At 51.4% G+C, this 20821-nt stretch overlaps 1 protein-coding gene and 1 long non-coding RNA gene across 2 annotated transcripts; one reads left to right on the top strand and one right to left on the bottom strand.

Moving 5' to 3' along the window:
- Positions 1–3414: 3414 nt before the first annotated feature.
- Positions 3415–4401, bottom strand: LOC125926208 (uncharacterized). Its single transcript, XR_007459022.1, has 2 exons — positions 4312–4401; positions 3415–3674 (listed from the first exon to the last, which is right to left on the bottom strand). It is a non-coding gene; the product is annotated as an uncharacterized LOC125926208 (long non-coding RNA).
- Positions 4402–11961: 7560 nt separating this feature from the next.
- Positions 11962–20425, top strand: FN3KRP (fructosamine 3 kinase related protein). The gene is made up of 6 exons (XM_049635399.1): positions 11962–12169; positions 16365–16516; positions 16890–16981; positions 17913–17995; positions 19048–19170; positions 19371–20425. Exons 1-6 carry the CDS (start codon positions 12029–12031, stop codon positions 19707–19709), a joined length of 930 nt encoding a protein of 309 aa, XP_049491356.1. The 5' UTR covers positions 11962–12028; the 3' UTR covers positions 19710–20425.
- The last annotated feature ends 396 nt before the right edge of the window (positions 20426–20821 follow it).

The raw sequence follows: 20821 nt of genomic DNA, 5'->3' as shown, positions 1-20821 counted from the left end.
TGGTGGGAATCAATCCATGCCTATCTTGGGATCAATCAACTGTAGTAGGGGGCTCTGGTCCGCAACCCACAGGAAAGGTCCTGTACGCTTGGCAACCCTGTATCCATTCATTAGAATGTATCTTAATATGCATAACCAAGGTCCCCACCTGACGACCCCCAGGGTCCTACCTCGAGGTGTGGTTGGGTCTGGCGGTCCACCCTGTGCAGGGCAGAGGGGGGTCTGCATGCCATCTAATTAAAATGACCCGCTTTCACGCCCTACATCTCCACATGCTGGGCTAACTATCTCCAGCGCCAGGAAACGTGCAGTGACTCCCTTGGCGCAATGGACTCCCTTGGTGCAAGCAGCAGGTGCAGATTCACAAACACACACAAACGCTGAGAAGCCTCTATCTGGGCCAGTTGCAAGCAGAAGGGGCCTGTCTTCACCAGCTTGGGCTGCTGTGACAAAATGCCCTAGGTTGGGGGCTTAAACAAGCAGACATTTACTTCTCACCATTCTGCAGGTTAGAAGTCCTGACCAAGGTGCCAGCTGTTTTGGTTCCTGGTGAGACCCTCCTCCTGACTTGCAGACAGCTCTTTCCTACTATATGTCCTCACACAGTGGGGGGAGAGAGAGAGAGAGAAAGAGAGAGAGCAAGCTTTCTGGTTTCTCTCTTCTAAGGGCACTAATGCCATCACAAGGGCCCCACTCTGATGGTCTTATCTAGCTCTAATTACCTCCCAAAGGTCCCCATGTCCATGTATTATTACATTGGGATTTAGGGCTTCAATATATGGATTTTTGGCAGGGACATGTTCAGTCCACAACTGGGCCCATGGTGGTTAGGGGCCCTAGAACCACCCAGAGCAAGAATGAGTTCTGGAGTGTGGAGTTCTGCCCACTGGAGAGTTGTGCCCACCCATCCCTCAGCTAGCCTTTCCCTGGGTTGTTAGATGGTCTTGGGGTCTAGAGTAGGGTATCTGAACCAGCCTCCAGGGGCTGCTCTGTGGTGGGTTGTTCTGTGCATTGCTGGATGCTGATGACCCCTATCCATTAGATGCCAGTGAACTCCTCTCCCAGTTGTAACCACTAAAAATGTCTCCAGAATCGCACATGGCAATCCCTCACCCTGAGATGAGAACAGGTGGGGCTTCTACGGTAGCTCCCATGAGCACCTCCTGGCTGATCATGACTGATCTCAGTTTCCTCCAACTGTGACATTAAATGGTAAGTTAAGGTCAGGTGTGACTCCAGGGGAAAGGAGAGGAGAATCTTCCCAAGCTGCACCTGGGGCTAGGAGCAAACGGTCTATTTAGAGTGGTCCAGGCCTATAGTGAGAGTCCTGGGACACCTGTGGTGGCCCACTTTAACCTCATGGTGACCCTGACAGGTGGGGATTGTCATCCCCACTATACTAAGAAAAGGAGGGCTCGGAGAAACCATGAGGACCAGAGGCCCTGACTGTAGCTTCCACTGCTGGAGTCAGTACAGCAACACAGACCTGGTTTTGTGTTTATTTTTAAATTGTAGTAATATATACATACATATATGTATGTATATATATATTACATATAATTTACCATTTCACCCATGTTTAAATGTACAGTTCAGTGGCACTAAGCACATTCACGTTGTACAATCATCTCCACCACCCATCTGCAGAGCATTTTCATTGTCCTCAAGCTGAAACACTGTTCCCATTAAACACTAACTCCCTCCTGAGGGGCGCCTGTGTGGCTCAGTCTGTTGAACATCTGACTCTTGATTGATTTTGGCTCGGGTCATGATCCCAGAGTGGTGAGATTGAGCCCTGCGCTGACAATGTGGAAACTCCTTGGGATTCTCTCTCTCTCTCTCTCTCTCTCTCTCTCTCTCTGCCCCTCTCCCCTGCTCTCTTTCTCTCTCTAAAACAAAACAAAACAGGGGCGCCTGGGTGGCTCAGTCGGTTGAGCGGCCGACTTCGGCTCAGGTCATGATCTCACAGTTCGTGGGTTCGAGCCCCGCGTCGGGCTCTGTGCTGACAGCTCGGAGCCTGGAGCCTATTTCAGATTCTGTGTCTCCCTCTCTCTGACCCTCCCCCGTTCATGCTCTGTCTCTCTGTCTCAAAAATAAATAAACGTTAAAAAAAATAAAACAAAATAAAATAGGGGCACCTCAGTGGCTTAGTTAAGCGTCTGACTTCTGCGCAGGTCATGATCTCGCTGTTTGTGGGTTCGAGCCCCATGTCAGACTCTTTAATGACAGAGCCTGGAGAGACTGCTTTGGATTCTGTGTCTCCCTGTCTCTCTCTGCCCCTTCCTCACTCACACTCTGTCTCTCTAACATAAACATTTAATTTTTTTTTAATTTTTTTTTCAACGTTTTTTATTTATTTTTGGGACAGAGAGAGACAGAGCATGAACGGGGGAGGGGCAGAGAGAGAGAGGGAGACACAGAATCGGAAACAGGCTCCAGGCTCCGAGCCATCAGCCCAGAGCCTGACGCGGGGCTCGAACTCACAGACCGCGAGATCGTGACCTGGCTGAAGTCGGACGCTTAACCGACTGCGCCACCCAGGCGCCCCATTTAATTTTTTTTTAATGCTTATTTATTTTTGACAGAGAGAGAGAGACAGAACATGAGCAGGGGAGGGGCAGAGAGAGAGAGAGAGAGAGAGAGAGGGAGGGAGACACAGAATCTGAAGCAGGCTCCAGGCTCCCGACTCCCAGCTGTCAGCACAGAACCCGACGCGGGGCTTGAACTCATGGACCGTGAGATCATGACCTGAGCTGAAGTTGGATGCTCAGCCGACTGAGCCACCCAGGCGCCCCTCTAACATAAACATTTAAAAATAAAATAAAATAATTAAACACTAACTCCCCATCCACCTCCCCCAGCCCCTGGAAACCACCATTCTACTTTCCGTCTATGAATATGACTTCTCTGGGGACTTCATATAAATAGAATCATATAATATTCACTCTTGTGACTGAATTATTTCACGAACATGTCTTCACTGTTCACCTATGTTGTAGCATCTGTCAGAATTCCCTTCCTTTTTAAAGCCTAATAATATTCCATTGTACGGATGGACCACATTTTGCTTCTCTATTAATCTGTTGGTGAACATTTGGGTTGTTTACATCTTTTAGCTCTGAGAATACAGCTGCTTTGAACATTTGTATCCAGTGTTTGTGTGGATGTATGTTTTCGTGTCCCTTGGGCACATGTGTGGGCCTGGAATTGATGGATCCGGTAGTAACTGTTTAATCATGGAACTGCCAGTCACCTGTTTGGAAGCACAGAGCTCATGGCACACGGTGTGTGTGCCACTGTGCAGTGGCTTCTGGCCTAGAGCACCATCGAGGGGTCCTTTATTACAGAAGGTGGGAGAGAAGGAATATCTGCCATCTCTGGATGGTATGAAAGGAATCTCTCTACATAATGTGAAATTTTTATCCCATTTGACTATGGAAAAGCATTTATTAAGTATCTTTCTCTGATGCTCAAACAAAAATAGACTGAAGAACTAAAAAGGGACTGACCATATTTTCTCCAGAGCCAGGCACTTGCACACTCCAATTAACTCTCCTTACTTCTCTCCCCTGCTGACAAGAAGTAAATAGCAACTAACAGCTGAGCGCAGTTTCACTCTGGGTGCCTGTTTGCTGATGACTCACCAAGAATTCACAGCCAAGGTGCCAGTTGTTCTTCCGCCACAGAAAGAAAACCTATTTTAGGCAAAACTGTAACCTCACGGATGCCCCAGAAAGTACAGACAGAAAGTACAGCCCCAGAGTCGCTAGACAGAATCCATTTCTGGACAGGAAATGGAAACTGTAGGTTTCCTGTCTGACATTTGCTCCGCTCAGGCCCCGCCCTTTGCCCCGCCCATCCGCTGCGGCGCTCAGGTCCTGCCCCCACTGGCCAGCAGGCCCCGCCCTCTGCCCCGTCCCAACATGCCCCGCCCACCAACTGCTCCGCCCGGACCCGCCCACCCTGCCCGGCCTTCTGCTGCCCCGCCTGCTCCGACCCCTCCCACCCGCCCAGACCCCGCCCTCTCCCCGCCCACCCGCTTTCCCGCCCCTTGCTCCTCTCAGGCCTTGCCCCGCCCACCCACTGCCCAACAGGTCCCACCCACCCATTGCTCCGCCCAGACGCCCACCTACCCCGCCCCCCGCTGTCGCGCCTAGGTCCCGCCAGCCCACCGCTCGGCCCCCCACGGCCAGGGAGGGACATGGGGTGGGAAGCCCCCCGGCCAGCCGGAAGCGCTGGGGACCGAAGGCTGAAGCCCCGCGATCCTCCATTCCCGGCCGCGCGCAGCCCCCCACCTGGCCCGACCCCTACCTGCCCGGGCGAGAGTGTCCCTGCGACGGGGGTCTGACGGAGGCCCGCAAGAAGGGCTGCGTGACGGGGCAGCCACTTGTCAGAGGTTGGCGGCCGTCGTCCCCGGGAATGCTCAGGCGGGACCCCACACGACGAGCGCGACCTTGATGACCAGCGAGGTAGCCGTGAGAGCCGCCCCGCTCTTGGGACGTTGGCAGGGGCGGACGCAGTTCTCCTCTGTGTCACCGTTAGAGTCGCGCGAATCCGTAGACCCAGCTGGGGAGTGCGGTGAGCTTGCTTTTGCAGACTTTGAGGTCAGAGGGAGTCAGAGATTTGCCCGAGGCAGGATCCTGACTCCAGTGTTCCCCACCTGGGTGACTTTGGGCAAGCAACCGCACTCCCTGGGCCTCGGTTTCCCCGTTTCTTAAGGGAGAAGGGTTCCTTGTGCGAAGTCCCGGAGTAGCACACGTCACAAGTGTTGGGGAAGCTGCTGGTACACAGTAAGTGCTCAGTTAGGCCATCTGCTGGTATCCCGGTGGAGACCCTAGGAGGCCTCCACTGGGCGCCCTTCACCCTTCCACACACCCTGTGGTCCAACAGGGATCTGTCCCCTCCTTTCAGTGTCATTAGTGCATCACGGGCTGTCGCAGGGAGAGGTGAGGCGCATGTTGGCTGTGCAACAGGAGTGGGCCTGGGGCTTGCCAACCAGGGTGGGGACAGTTGGGTGGAGGTACCAGTGTGCACACGTATGCAAGCACAAGGCAGGCCATGGACAAAGAATCAGACAGGAAGGAAAAGGAGGCTGCAGCCTTCCTCAGGAGGATGGCCTCAGGACACAGGAGAGCAAACCCTGCTGCAGAGAGGAAGAGGTCCGAGGGAAGGCGGACCTGAGAGGGGGCAACAGCAGATTGCTGAAAAGCAGGAGTTCTGCCCAAAGGCCACAGAGTATCTAGAGAGGTATGAAAGCATCCGGTTTGCAAAGCTGGAGCCCCATCTTCCTCTATGGAACCAACGGGGAACATTTTCTCATGGTTGAATAAACACACGTGATTGGTCTTTTCTCTAATACATAATTAATATCCCTGCTGCAAATAATCAACACAGATTTATAAAGATTGGCTAAAACAATGCCTGATGAAATTTAGATCTTTTTACTTGGTTCAGGAAAATTAGACCCAACAGAAATCCTGAGCTGGAGAGAGCATTTGTAAGGGCAGGTACAGAGTCTGCAAAATCTTGTGTGGATGAAACTGGTATTGACGTGGAAACAAAGGCAAAAGAAAAAATGACATTTCCTTACAACTTACAGCCCATTGACAAATCCTTGAGACTGGCAGAGTGACCTCCCTCTAGGAGCTCAGCTGCCTCCATGATGACACTTAGCTAAGGGCAAAAGGCAATCTTAGCCCAGCCCCCCAGGATCCTGTAAGTCTCCTTTAACATGTAAACATCCCTTTGGAAACTTCCTTTATCTCCACCCCCAAGATACATGTTAGCGATCATCCTCCAAGCATATGGTCCCTTGACATACATCGGAAGGGTCTCCCGCTGAGGTTTTATTCGATAGTAATAAATGACCTTTTCCTAACAGCAGCTAGCCCCTCAAGGTCCTGGGAACCTTGCTTCCAAAATACCTTAGAAACTTACACTGTCCCTAACTCCCTCCCAACCTTAAGGTATATAATCAGTCACTCCTCACAACCTTAGTGTAGGTCTTTCTGTCCATGGGTCCTGTCCCTGTGCTTTAATAAAACTACCTTTTTGCACCAAAGACGTCTCAAGAATTCTTTCTTGGCTGTTGGCTCCAAACTCCAATGCTTCAAACCACATCAGTATGACAAAAATAATTTCATTAAAATGAAAATTGAAAAACAATTTTTCAAAAAATTGAAAACCACTGAGACCCCATCTCAGTGAGGTCAGGAATTAACTTGATGTGGTAAGGTCCATTCCAGCACACCTTACTTAGTGGTGGCGAACTTCTGACGGAAACCTGTGCTCCTGGCACAGAGGGCAAGTGCAGGGACCGTGGAGATGGGGTGTCACCAGCCTGTCCAGGACAATGACAGATGTTGTGATTCACATGCCCACTGGCCTTCAGAATATTTTTAATTCTCACTGGTCCCCTGAAGTGTTAATTATTTCATTGACTATCATTTATAGATTTTCGTGTGCTTGTTTTTGCTTTTCAAAATTGTGGAATGCAATATAGGGGCACCTGGGTGGCTCAGTCGGTTGAGCATCCAACTTCAGCTCAGGGCATGATCTCGCGGTTCGTGAATTCGAACCCTGCGTCAGGCTCTGTGCTGACAGCTCAGAGCCTGGAACCTGCTTCAGATTCTGTGTTCCCTCTCTCTCTGCACGTCCCCTGCTTGTGCTCTCTCTCTCTCTCTCAAAAATAAAGAAAGCATTAAAAAAATTGTGAAATGCCACATACACATGGAAATGTGCATGAACACACACACACACACACCATTTAAAAATAATTCTAAAGTGAACACTCAAGCACTCAAGTTATAAATCACTCTCCAGATCAAGAAATACAACATGTCCAGGGGCATGTAGAAGCGTGTGCCTCTTGATCTTGGGGTTATGAGTTTGAGTCCCACATGGGGTGTAGAGATTACTTAAATACAACTTAAAAAAAAAAATAGAACAGGTCTAGTCTGCCAGAACCCACCACAGGTCTCCCCAATACAACACCTTCCCTCCTGTGTGGCCATTACCATCGCCTTGGGGGTGGGCTCCCCCAGAAGCAGACAAAGTACAAGTAGCTTACATGGGGGTGACCCAGGAAGCCCCATAGGTGGGGCAATGACTGAAGTGCACCCCCTTGGCACTGTGTGGGGTCAGAGAAGGCTCAGAGTCCCAGGAGCTGGTGCCTGGGGACCTCAGGCTGGTGTGCTGGGAGTCTGTGAGAGCTGAAGGTACACAGTCAGGGCACCCACAGCATGCCCTTCGGCCCCCACACTGACCAGGAGTCAGAGACTAGACTGTGTCCACCCTTCTCCCTCACCCATGTGTGGAAGCCCAAATTTGCCATGTGACTGTATTTGGAGATAGGTAATAAAGGTTAAATACAGTCATAGGGCAAGGTTCTTATCCAATAGACACCAGAGCTCACTGTCTGCACATACACAGAAAAGAGGCTGCGGGACGATGGAGTGAGCTCTGGAGCCGCGGAGACTAGTCTCACCAGAAACCGATGCTGAGGACAACTTGATCTGGACTTCCAGCCCCCAGAACTGTAAGAAAATGAGTTTGTTGTTTCCATCCCCCAGCCTATGGCATTTTTAAATGGCATCCTTAGAAAACTATAAAACCACAGGCTTCATCTCAGCTCAGGTCTTGGTCTCAGGGTTGTGGGTTCAAGCCTGGTGTTGGGCTCCACCCTAGGTATGAAACCTACTTTAAAAAAACGGAATTCTTTCTTTGTTTCTGAACTGGGGGCATTTTGTTCATTTACACTTAATGCAATTATCCATATATTTGGCTTTAAACCCACCGTCTTATTATGTGGGCTTGTATTATCCCACTGGGTCCATGTTATTTACTCCCTTGCCTTCTTTGGGGTTAATTTTTGCTTCTTTTTCAAAAATTTTTATTAAGCTTTTTTTTTTTTTTAAGTATTTATTTTGAGAGAGAGTGAGCAGGGGAAGGACAGAGAGAGAGGGAGAGAAAATCGTAAGCACACTCTGTACTGCCAGGACGGAGCCCAATGTGGGGCTCAAACTCACGAACCGTGAGATCATGACCGGAGCCAAAACCAAGAGTCAGAAGCTCGACTGACCGAGCCACCCAGGTGCCCCTACTTTTTCCTTCTATTATTAGGAAAGTTATGGGACGCCTGGTGGTTCAGTCACTTAAGTGTCTGACTTCAGCTCAAGTCATGATCTCCCAGTTTGTGAGCTTGACCCCCACATCGGGCTCTGCGGTGACAGTGTGGAACCTGCTTGGGATTCATTCTCCCTCTCTCTCACTCTTTCTCTCTCTCTGTCCCTCCTCTGCTTGTGTTCTCTCTCTCTCAAAATAAATAAGTAAACTTAAAAAAAAAAAAAAGGAAAGTTATAAATTGTAAGGGTTAAATTGTAGTGTAGGGCTAACCTGTAGCCTTAAGAAATAACAGCTTTGTTTTAACACTGTAGATTAAGATAACAGCCTTGTCCTATCAACCAAGGGAACAAAAGTTTAAGGAAAATCAACTGGTTTAGTGTTTGATTGGATTGGGGCAAGGGCACGTCTGAACTGTTTCCACTCCCATCTGGGAACTATTTCTTTGTTCTATCCCCAGGTGATGATAAGATGATGTGGTCAGCTATAAAAACTCTGTACCCCGGTTGTTCTAGACCGCACTCTGGTCAAGAGTGTCGGTCCGATCGGTTGGCCTTGCCTCTCATTGTAATAAACTGTCACTGGTGCCCGTGGCATTCTGTTTCAGGAGTCATGTGGATGCAACACAAATTCTCTATTTTTTAGTGCTTACTCTAGAAATAATATGAATATATAATTTGTCAAAGACTAAAAGTAATCATTACCTTCACTTTTTTTAAAGGTTTTATTTTTAAGTCGCCCATCCACCCAACATAGGGCTTGAACTTGCAACCCTGAGATTGATAGTTGCACTCTCCACTGACCGAGCCAGCCAGGTGCCCCTCCTTTACCTTTACTCTTGAACAAACAACACGAACACCTTACAACAATTTACTCTTTTTTTTAATGTTTATTCATTTTTGACAGAGAGAGAGACACAGAGCACGAGCAGGGGAGGGGCAGAGAGAGAGGGAGACACAGAATCAGAAGCGGACTCCAGGCTCTGAGCTGTCAGCACAGACATGCTCAACCGCCTGAGCCACCCAGGTGCCCCGAACCTTTTAAATGAAAATGTAAAATTCAACTGTTTTAAAAATTCTCTCATTTTGTCATACAAGACTTACTGTTATTTTGTACAATTAGATTTTCTCACTTATGTACCACTTTATTTGCTCTGTGCTCCTTCTTAGATTTTGGCTTTACAACCTGTGATCACTTTTTTTTTGGCTGAAAAGCATCCTTTTGGCTTTCCTTTGGGAGGGTCCTCCTGGTAGAAAATTGCGTCACTAGAAATAAAAGCAAATGGTCTTCAGTCTGAATAATGTCTTTTTCTTTGCTTTTATTGGGGGGGGGAGGGGCAGTAGGAGAGAGAGAGAGAGAGAGAGAGAGAGAGAGAGAGAGAGAGAGAATCCCAAGCAGGCTCCATGCTCAGCACAGAGCCCAACGACCCTGAGATCATGACCTGAGCCGAAATCAAGAGTCGGAAGGTCAGCTGCCTGAGCCACCCAGGAGCCCCAGTCTGAATCATATCTTAAAGTTCTAAGTGTTAAGTCCCACAGGCTTGTAAACTTGTGAAATTATGCCCCTCTGTTTTTCATGTGTGTTTCCCATGACTGCATGGCTGGTGTGAGAGTCTTGTCCTCTCCCCTTTCCATGCACCTGTGTCTCTCCCTCCTGAGGACAGTCCCTAGTTCCAAAGGGCTCCCAACTGTGTCTCCTTCCTTCCTACCCTCTTCCATGTGGCCTCTTCTCTACATTTAGCTATGGAGAGTCTGTTCTGCCATCTTTGGGTCATCTTCTGGGTTTTTTACACTGATGTGGGTGTTATTTAGCTGTCTCTGTGGGACAAGGTGAGTCTAACGTCTTCCTACTCTGCCATCTTCCCGAGCAATGTCTTTATTTCATTTTCATTCTTGAAAACTTATTTTCCCTGGGCAGTTATACTCTTTTGGTGACAACTATTCCACTACCTTTTTGGCTTCCAGTATTAGTGTTGGGAAACCAAACATTAATCATTTCATAGCAATCTGGGGGCACCTGGGTGGCTCAGTGCGTTAAGTGTCCGACTTCGGCTCAGGTCATAATCTCACAGCTTGTGAGTTCCAGCCCCCCACGTCCGGCTCTGTGCTGACAACTCAGAGCCTGGAGCCTGCTTCAGATTCTGTGTCTCCCTCTCTCTCTGCCCCTCCCCCGCTTGCACTCTCTGTCTCTGTCTCAAAAATAAATAAACATTAAAAATAAAAGCAATCTGACATTTCTTGCTGGCTACACTGGAGACTTCCCATGCCTTTGGTGGCCTGCAATTTCCCTGTTACTTGCCTATATGTGAACTTTTAGTTTATCCAGGTTAAGATTTGGGGGGAACTTGCATCTGAGGGTTGGTGTATTTTATCAGTTCTAGAAAATTCTCAGCCATTTTCTGTTCAGTTATAGCCTGTTTCTCTCCCTTTTTCTGGAACTCCGGTTAAATGTCTACCTTTTTCCATGTCTCTTATCTTGCCTGTAATTTCCCTGTTTGTCTCCTTGTGACACATTCTTCATGACTTCTGACATCTTCCAGTTTACCAATTCTCTCATCTAAGCTGCTAAATCGGCCCAGGAGCCTTTAACATTTTAATTTAATGTAGTTGATGTAATTAATAAATTGATAGGGGGGTGCGGGGGGGGGGGTGCAGGGGAGCTGTGGCACCTGGCACTACTTATCAACTGCAGACCCAGCATGAGGAGAGGCAGGTGGACAGTACTTACCCAGCAACAAGAAGGTTTCCTGCTGCTCCAGCAACAGCCCAGCCAATGAGAGAGCATCACACTTCCCCCTTTCCTCTATTTATTTATATTTTACAAGACCGGTGCTCTAACCCCTGAGCTATGGAGCCTCATCCTCTATTTATTTATATTTTAATAATAAAGCCTATAACATGGGCATAGAACATAAATACATACAAATTAAATAGATTATGTGCATCAGTTAAGTTGATTAGCATTTAGTTGACCAACAAATAAGAGACTAAACTGGACTAGTTCTTAGTTTGATAGCCTCAAGTAGAAAACAGTATTTAAGATACAAGGGAATACACACAGTAACATACCTAGTCTTGTCGTTCCCGCAGAGGCATCACATGTTGACAAACTATTGTAGACTTTGGAGCCACTTCTACTGCAAACATATCGGGTCCTCTATTGTTTATGCAGTTTTTACTTAATTTATTGTTGCTGCGAATAATGACTTCACCGTCTGACTTGTGTCCAGCACGTGGTGTCACCAGCACCTGGTGTCATCCATGTGTCTCGCTTACAGCTCCCTCTCCTCTCCCCGTTCTCCAGACTTGCCCCTGGTTCTGGCAAGTCTACTTACCCTGCCAAGCAAGTCTCTGCTATTCCCAAATAATCCCATCTTTGCTGGTAAAATAACTGTTTTATTATTTTGTATTACTTTTAAGGTTAACAGAGCCCACCCTTAAAACTAACCTCTCTTTCCGGGTACATATCCTGTCCCCTCTCCTCTGGAGAACCTCAACTAACACAGGAAGCAAAGCTGACTGCGATCGCTCTTCTAGCTGGGGAGACCAACAATCACGTGTTTGAGCAGGAATAGAAGACAATCTCTCCTAAAATGGACACGGCGGCCGGAAGGGGGAGCTCTCTCGCCTACCACCAGTTATCAACTTCACAACCGCCGGAAGAGACCTGCTGCTCCTCAGCGTTCTAGAGGCCCGGTCCCGCCCCTCAGCGTCTCACCCAATTGCCGGGTGTCCTGGCGGCCCGGTCCCGCCCCTCAGCACTCACCCCGGTCCTGCGGTGTCTCACCCAATCCCTGGGAGCTCTTGCGGCTCGATCCCGCCCCTCCCACACCTCACCCAATCACTCTGCGTCTCCGCCGCTAGCTTTCCCCCAGCCTGAGGCAGTCCGCCACCGCGCTTCGTTGAACATGGAGGCTCTGCTGAGGCGGGAGCTGGGCTGCGACTTCGTCAAGGCTACGGGTCACTCGGGGGGCGGGTGCATTAGCCAGGGCCAGAGTTACGACACGGACAGAGGACGCGTGTTTGTGAAAGTGAACTCCAAGGCGGAGGTCAGGGCCGCCGTGGGCGGGGCCGGGGTGGGTGGGTGGTGGTCGGCGATTGGGGTCTGGGTGGGGCTGCAGGCCCGGGGCGGGATCTGGGGTCCTGGTCCCGAGTCTAGGGGGTCGGAGGTCCGCGATTCGGGGTCTGGCGTGGGGGTGGGGGCCGCACAGGAGGGCCACAGGGTGGTGGTCCTTGATGAAGCCCTTGCCCGTCATGGCTGCGTCTGGGCGATCCTGGGGTCGTGCACCCGGAATCCGTCCTGTCAGCCCTGGGCAGGTTAGCGGACCCTGTAGGCAGCCCTCTGGGGACCCCTGCGCCCAGGTTTGCTCCCTGCTGTGGTGTGGGTGGTGGGTGCTGGGGATGGTTTTCCAGTGATGCCTGCGGCCGCTCCTTTGAGAAAGTCCCCTGTTTGGGGAGTTTTGAACAAGGGCTGGTAGTAGAAGCCTCTCTCGTCCTGGGACCTTTCTGAATTACCGAAGATAACGTAGCCGCCGCCTCGGTCATTGGGGCGCGCGGGGTAACGGAGAGCACAGAGCGGACAGCTTGAGAGGCTCTTCTCCCTTCTGGGCGCTGGAAGGTGTCTGGTGACAGCCCACTTCGTGATGGGGAAGGGGACTTCTCCCTGTGTCCGCACCTGTCACATGGGCAAGGGAGCCCTCTCGGGCCTCTTTCCTAAGAGCCCTGGTCCCAGTATGAGGGCTCCAGCCACATGGAGCCTGATCGCCTTCCAACACCGTCACATTGCGGGTGTCAACATAGGCCTGGGGGGACGGGCCACCCACTCCGAAAACTTCTGTTCCTGCAGAAACGTGGAGAGGGCCCTGTGGAAAGTAGGTGAACCTCACTGCTGCTGACCTTGTGCTTCCCCCTGGGTGTTGGTGTCACCTCGCTGCCCAGTCTGGGTGGGTCACCCCAGGACTCTCCTCTGGAAGGCCCAGGCTGGCTCCCCTAGGCAATGGGCGGGATCAGGCAATGCCTTGTTGCAAACAGGGCTGCAGGGACTGACCCCAGGACCAGGGCCGCGTATCGCACACCTGGCTTGCTTTCGTTCACTCCTGCAGGTGTTTTCATTTTCTTCCCGGGTGCGCGCCGCACCCTCCGTGGTTGGGGATGAGCTCTCTCTGACGCACTGCTCTCCTAGACCAGCCTTCAGCCCTGTGTTGTGGGGAGATCAGCTGCGCTCAGTGCTGCGTCCTTTCAGGGATTTGTCAGCATTTGTGTTTGGAGTGCCTTCACGCGGTCCTAGTGTGGGTGCTGTCCCTCCCCACGTCCTGCTGTGGGGGCTTCTCCGGTGTGTGTTCTTCCCGTTTATAAGGCATGTTTGTGTTTGGACCTTGCTGGCACTTGTTACAATTCAAGACTGTGTTTGTTAGAGGGGAAGCAAATACTTTCTGATGATGACAGTAGGTCCACTTAGTGACACTTTTCAAGCCTTGTTCTTCTGGTGCTATTTCTTCAGGTTCTTCTTTTGTCATCAAAGTCCATCTCCTTTCTTTTTTTATTTTTATATTAAGATTTTAGAAGTCCAATGCGCTATCCATTGCGCGACAGAGCCACCTATATTAAGATTTTATATTTAAGTAATCTCTACGCCCAACGTGGGGCTCGAACTCACAACCCCAAGGTCGAGTCACACGCTCCACTGACCAAGCCAGCTGTGAGCACCCCAAGTCCGTTTTCTTTTTGCCAATCTTCCTCACATAAGTTCCTTCTTGTCCTTTGGTAGATAGTTCCAAATTTCTAGCTTGCTTTGAAAATACTATGTGAGTTATGCAGATGTGTTGGCCGTAGCATAAACATCTGCCGGTCGTATGGGAAACAGGACTTTGTACTGCTTTACCTTGAAGGAGGTGAAAATACCTTCCAACCCTTCCGGGAGGAGACTGCACCATTGCTCTTCTCTTTTCCTTCTCACCCCGCTTGAATTGACCGCTCTAAATAAGATTATTCATCTCTGTCTTGCCTAATTGCGTGCTGCTGGGTTCCTCCCCTCCTCCTAAGGAGCTCCAGATCTTTTGTGTAGGCCTACCCACACCTGCTGCCTACTTCTCCCTCCTCTCGAGGAGCAGCAGACACTTCTGTGAGGGAGGCTTCACCTCTGGCTATGTTCACAGATCCCCCTGCACCTCTCCCCAGGTGATTATTGTTTTTATTCTACGCCTTACTCTCCTTTTCACGACCAGTGCTCTAGTACGAAGTGCAGCCGGGGCCCAGTCGTTTTCCCTTTATTTCCTAAAGAGAACGTTTGGAAAATTCTCAAGGCACAGCTCTTATCTTCCTCCTCGGTAGAAGGTAGTATGATAATAGCACCGTTTATAAAGTGTTTGGAATGGGCCTAGTAAGTGTTGGCTGCCAACTCAGTTACTTATGGCAGCGAGCCTGTGAGATTGGTACTGTTTTTGACCCCGTTTTTACACGTGCGGAAACAGGCACAGAGACTTTAAGTAACTTGCCTGAGGTCACAGAGTCAGTCCTGACAACCAGTAGCCCCATGCTGGAAGCCCAGCTGTCTGTCCCCAGTATGCTGGGTGAGCCCATTCCGGAATGTTCGCGCTGTGGAGCTCTGTGCAGCAGTGAGAATAACCCCTGTTGATGCAGCAGCATAACAAAGGCAGTGGGACATAGAAGCCAGACTGTCTGCCTCTGCATGTAGAAGGACAAAGCAGACGAGGCAGATCTGTGTGGAGCAGGCGGCTGGGGGCTGTGGAGCTTCCGGGCCGCGGTCACACCGTGTCTGGACTTACTGAGAATTGGAATCAGATGCTCCCGCTTGTGCCCTTTTCTGCTCATGCTTGTGTACATTTTGACTTAAAATAAAGGCAACTTTAAAGGGAGTGGTGGGCGCCTAGGTGGCTCAGTCAGTCACACGTCCGACTCGACTTTGGCGCAGGTCATGATCTCACGGTTTGTGAGTTCGAGCCCCGCATCTGGCTCTGTGCTGATAGTGTGGAACCTGCTTGGGATTCTCTCTCTCCCTCTCTTTCTGCCCCTCCCCTACTTGTGCTCGCATGCTCTAGCAAAATAAATAAATTAAAAAAAAAAACTTTTGAAGGGAATAGTTACCTAGTGTGGGAAGTTAGGGCAGATTTTTCTGAGAGGTCAGAACATGTTAAGATCTGAAGTGTGGTGATGAAGGGTCTGACCTGGCAAAAGGTGGGAGTGGTGTCCCAAGCAGACGTGCCCCTGCACATTGAAGCCTCGATCTTTGGGCAACTAAAAGAAGGCTGTAACCCAGGGCACAGGGATGTGTGTGCATGTGCGGTGTGTGCACAGCGGTACATGGAGGTATGGGGTGGGGCCTGGGGAAGGGGCCCCAAATGAGCATAGGAAAGCGGCCGGGGCCAGACCCCTGCTGCTGTGGCGCAAGTTGCTAGCTCAGGGTGTGTTCCAGGGTGGGATTTGCCTTCGGTAAGGGCCCCTGCCGTGGTCAGCAAGAAGACGAAGTAAGGATGGTTGCTGCAGTCTGGGGGAGAGGATGGACGTGGTGCTCTAGTTGGGATGTCTTCCTGGGCGAGGGGGGAGGTGCCCTCAGACCCAGTGAGAGGTGGCCCCTGGTTCCTGGCCCGTGCAGGCGGAGGGTCTGGTGGGACAGGACTGCGGGTGAGGTGCTGTCTGACGATGGCCCACGTACACAGTCTGGCTCCACACTAGGCGCTCAGTGGAATGTGAGAGGCCTTTTACTTCCCTCCCAGGAGAGACTCACGAGAGTGCAGATGAGGGTCCAGAATGAGGAAGTATCGTCACTCTTACCCCCGTGCAGCTTCAGAGCGTGTAATCCACTCTGCCGAAAAGCTAGAAGAGCTGCCTGTGTCTGCTGAGTCTGCAGTCAGGACAGCCTTGGACTGAAATTGTAATGCTCATGGGGTGCCGGCGCCAGTGGGGCTCGGTCGGTTAAGTGTCTGCCTTCCGCTCAGGTCATGATCTCACTGTTTGTGAGTTCAAGCCCCGCATGGGGCTCTGTACTGACAGCTTGGAGCCTGGAGCCTGCGTGGGATTCTGTGTCCCTCTCTCTCTGCCCCTCCCCTGCTCATACGTGCATGTGCACCAACGTGTTCTCTTGCTCGCCCGCTCTCAAAAATAAGTAAATGTTAAAAAAACCTTAAAAAGAAATTGTGATGCTCAAGAAAACATGTCCAAGTAGAACCTTTCCGGAAGTAATCTTGCTCTCCCTTCTCTTCTCCATCTCCGTTATTTTTCGGAAAGGCCAAGAGAATGTTTGAAGGTGAGATGGCAAGTCTAATGGCCATCCTGAGAACGGGCACAGTGAAAGCGCCCAAGCCCATCAAGGTCCTCGACGCCCCGGGAGGCGGCAGCATGCTGGTGATGGAGCATTTGGACATGCGCTACCTGAGCAGGTCTGTCTTGGCACCTTCTCCTTTGGTTGTCTTTGTTTTCTTTCCGAGGGGTTCCTTACCTGAAAGCTTGCATCTGGGGGTGTAATTTTGAGGAACCCATGACCTCACACATCATGGGTTCTGCAGAGAGTGACACTACTCCGCACGCCAAAGGCAAACGGGAAAGGGATCTCCCCAGGTGAGACGCTGACAACCCAGCAGCCACGGAAAGGCTGGGAGAGACCATCAAACAGCCAGGGTCCTTCTTGTCCCCTTTGCTCCACCAAAGCAGACGTCCTGTCCCCTGACCTGCTTTATGTGGCCTGAGACTACGGGTGGCTGTGTCCCCGTGTTTTGTGTGCCACACACTTAGCTGATGCTGTTTGTTTCACAGTCATGCTGCAAAGCTTGGAGCCCAGCTCGCAGACCTGCATCTAGAGAACAAGAGGCTTGGGGAGACGCTCCAGAAGGAGGCCGGCACCGTGGGTATGGGGCTGTGCGAGTGCAAGGGCCCCTTGAGGACATTTGGCCAGCGTGGGTGCGTGGGTGGGATCCTGCCACGGCTGAAGGAGGGTCAGGTCTGTGTTGATGGCAAAGGAAAGGAGCGTCAACCCCAGGGCCACGTGTGTGGGGTGCCTGTCCTGTGTCACAGTGGATTTGGAAGGGAAGCATGTCCTGGACTTGAAACCCCGTATGTTTGGTTCCTTTCACCCTCATTCCCCAGAAGAAAGCCCGTCAAGGTTGCCCTGGCTTTCTGTGTGGTGCCTCTTGTAAGAATAGCCACACGTGAGGCACAGCATGGCAGCCCTCACATCGACATTTCTACAGCTTAATGTTAGCACTGAGAGTGTCTTCCAGTATTTTTATCCTTTGGCACGTGATAATCCATGTGCAGCCCACGGGGTCACTGTGCTAACAGAGTGTCTGACACACCAGGGACAGGTGGCCGAGAATCTGCTGTGTTAGACAGACCCTGTCAGATTCCACCCACCCCTTCCAAGCCACACGTAGTTCAGGCCTTTGGGGTTTGCTCTGAGTTTGGGGGAGACGCAGAGGATGCAAAGGAGGCCAGTTCAGATCCCCGCAGTTTATTCTTCTCACGTGCAAGAGCTGGGCTGACCCCTGAGAGCCCTCCTCTCCTGCTGGGTCCAGGCGGGTGGTTTTCCTCCTTTTCAGGCAGTGTTGTGCCTGCGCTTAGCGCTCAGCGCCCTCTGGTGCCTCTCCTGGCCGTAGTTGAGTGTATTGGAGCAGGCTCTGTTCCTGGGTCCTGGGGGTCTGTGCAGACCCAGGCCCTGCTCTGTCTCTAGACGGGGCGTGGGGGAAGGGCACACCCAGGACAGGCCTCAATGTCCTGAGCCCCTCGAGCAGCCCGAGGGAGCATGGGAACTATTCATCCTTCTTGTTTTCCTTTTGCAAGGGAAAGGAGGCGGGCGGGCAGAACGGCCCTTCGTGGACCAGTTCGGGTTTGACGTGGTGACATGCTGTGGGTACCTTCCCCAGGTGAGTGACACCGGCCCTTTGCTCCGTGTGCCAGGCAGGTCAGCCGCTCAGGAAAAGAACACCCTCCCCCTTCCTTATGAAGTTTGGTTTAAAGTCTTTGCTCCCTTTTTTCTTTGCTAATTTTTAAGAGGCTGGCATGAGGTTTACACACCTCATGTGCTAGATAAGCTGAGAGAAACAGGACCAGCAAGTCAGGATGCTGGGTGTCAAGGTGGGTAAAACTTAGGAATTAAGGAAAATTTCCTTGATACTAAACCCTCAACGATAGCACGATGCACAGGGATTGTACCTTCCGGTTTTATGATTTTGTGGTTGACTCCCCGGGAATTTCAGTCCAGGGGCTCCACTTGATGCCCAGCACATGCTGGGTGCGGAGGACAGTGGCTGTGCTCTTGGAGGAAGCTGCGGCTTCTCTGAAGAGGAATACTGAGTGACCTGGAAGACTTTCAGGGGCTCCCTGGTGCGCGCGGGGGCACAGGAGACACTGTTCAGGTTTTGAAATGTCGTGAGAGGTTGTCCAGGAACCTGCTTGGGGTGGTGAGTGGCTGACAGCTGGGGTTCCCCGGTCCCACCTGCCCCATGGGGCTCCGGGGGTGTTTCAGCTGGCTCTGCCCCTTCCTCGCCTGCCTGTAGCTTGCCCTGTGTGCGTACGGACACGTACACGTGTGAGTGCTTTTCTGTGCTCTGCGCTCTCGTGTGCGTCTGTTGCTTCCCTTCTGATGGTCAGCGTTGGGAGGGGAGGAAGAGGGGTCCTTGGGGCCAAGTGGATGGTCAGCAATGAGCTATGGTCGGGGAAGGCTAGCCGGCTCTGGCTGCTGTGCTCCCACGTGAGTCCAGATGGAAAGAAAGCATCCTAGAGCTCCTTGGAGTGGCCTCTGTTGCTCTGCACTGGGAGAGTCCCCGCTTCTGGGACGGGGTCTGGGGTCCCAATCCCATCTACGAGGCACCGTCTGCCGGTCGGCCGGCACGCCTTTCCACAGCCTGCCCTCGCACTGGTGCCTCTCCACTTTGGGCTTCCTCGTCCTGCTGTGGCATCTTCTTTGTCCACGCAGGTGAATGTCTGGCAGGAGGACTGGGTCACCTTCTACGCCCGGCAGCGCATTCAGCCCCAGATGGACATGGTGGAGAAGGGGTCTGGGGACAGGGAGGCCCTGGAGCTCTGGTCTGCCCTGCAGGTGAGGGGAGCCTTGCCCTGCAAACCCGACAGGGGTGGCCCTGAGGCAGGTGGGGTGAGGCTGGCCGGTGCCTGAGCTCTGTGTGTGTCCCTGTGCGTCTGCGCCGCGCTCTGCTTGGGCGGTTGAACCACACTCAGAAACGCATCTGCGTCCCTCCGACACGTGTTGGTCTCTTTGCTGAGGACGCATTTCCTCCGCAGCTAAAGATCCCTGACCTGTTTCGTGACCTGGACATCGTCCCAGCCCTGCTGCATGGAGATCTCTGGGGAGGAAACGTGGCGGAGGACTCCTCTGGGCCCATCATTTTTGATCCGGCTTCTTTCTATGGCCACTCAGAATACGAGCTGGCGATAGCTGGCATGTTTGGGGGCTTCAGCCGCTCCTTCTACTCTGCCTACCACAGTGCAATCCCCAAGGCCCCAGGGTTTGAGGCGCGCCTGCAGTTGTATCAACTCTTCCACTATTTGAACCACTGGAACCACTTCGGATCAGGGTATAGAGGGTCCTCCCTGAGTATCATGAGGAATCTCATCAAATGAGATTGATTCAGGTCCTAGCCACACACCTGTGGCCGGCGCCGCCTGTCCCCACAGCCCTCTTCCTCAGGCCTTCCTCCCCGAATCTTCAGACTAACTTCCCAAGCCTTGTAGAGTACGAGGGAGAAAGGTTTTGTCCTCTGGAGGTTGTACATTCCGTTAGACTTCATTGCTGGATGAAACCTCACCGGAGATTCGCTGTGACCAGAGGGACCCGTGGAGCATGGGCCGAGTTGAAAACACTGCTGTCCTGAAGGCCGAGAAAGGAAGCGGCCAGGCGTGCCAGGCGCTGCTGAGGACGCTTCCCCGGCTCCTTCTGTCTCAGCTCCAGGAATGACTCTGATGTTCTGGAAGATGCTTCTCGATGAGTTAGACTTGGGTGTAGACATGAAACCCTACTGAGGACGTCTTCTAACAACCAGTTTCAAAGCTAGCACATTCACTTTCTTTCTGTGCCACCTCTGCGCCCTGCCGCAGGCTGACAGGTCTGGAAGCTGATTCTGGGAGCGACCAAGCTGCTGGTCTTAGGTAATTTAGGAACCTTTGAATCGCCTGTGATAGCACCCCATCATGTCTGCGTTTTAAAGTGTGTAGGGTTGTTTGTTTGCATAAGAAAGTGCTAAACCAGTGGTTCTTCCTTCCTCAGTCTTTCAGTGATGGGAAATAGTCATGAATGACATTGATGCCAATAAATCCTTTTGCATAAAAATTTGAATAAACTTTCAGTGGTTTCCTTTATTTGCATCGTAAGTCAGTGTTTGTCTTAGCTGTTTACCAAGAAACCTTTGTAATGTATTGTGATTATAAATAGGCACAACTGTTTTTGTTTTTTTTTTTAGTGTTTATTTTTAAGAGAGAGAAACAGAGCTTGAGCGAGGGAGGGGCAAAGAGAGAGGGAGACACAGAATCAGAAGCAGGCTCCAGGCTCCGAGCTGTCAGTACAGAGCCCGATGCGGGGCTCGGACCCACGAACCGTGAGATCACGACCTGAGCCAAAGTCGGACACTCAACCGACTGAGCCACCCAGGCGCCCATATTTTGTTTTAATGTTTATTTATTTATTTTTGAGAGAGAGAGAGAGAGAGAGAGAGAGAGCAGGGGAGGTGCAGAGAGGG

This window comes from Panthera uncia, chromosome E1 (assembly GCF_023721935.1).
Source record: "Panthera uncia isolate 11264 chromosome E1, Puncia_PCG_1.0, whole genome shotgun sequence".
NCBI classification, from domain to species: domain Eukaryota; kingdom Metazoa; phylum Chordata; class Mammalia; order Carnivora; family Felidae; genus Panthera; species Panthera uncia.
The sequence above is the reverse complement of the archived record's forward strand: the minus strand, read 5'-3'. Positions and strand labels throughout refer to the sequence as shown.

Coding starts and splice junctions, on each gene's coding strand:
- FN3KRP (XM_049635399.1), top strand. CDS start 12,029: ATGGAGGCTCTGCTGAGGCGGGAGCTGGGCTGCGACTTCGTCAAGGCT. Junction 16,982..17,912: donor GAAGGAGGCCGGCACCGTGG/GTATGGGGCTGT, acceptor TCCTTTTGCAAG/GGAAAGGAGGCGGGCGGGCA. Junction 17,996..19,047: donor GCTGTGGGTACCTTCCCCAG/GTGAGTGACACC, acceptor TTGTCCACGCAG/GTGAATGTCTGGCAGGAGGA.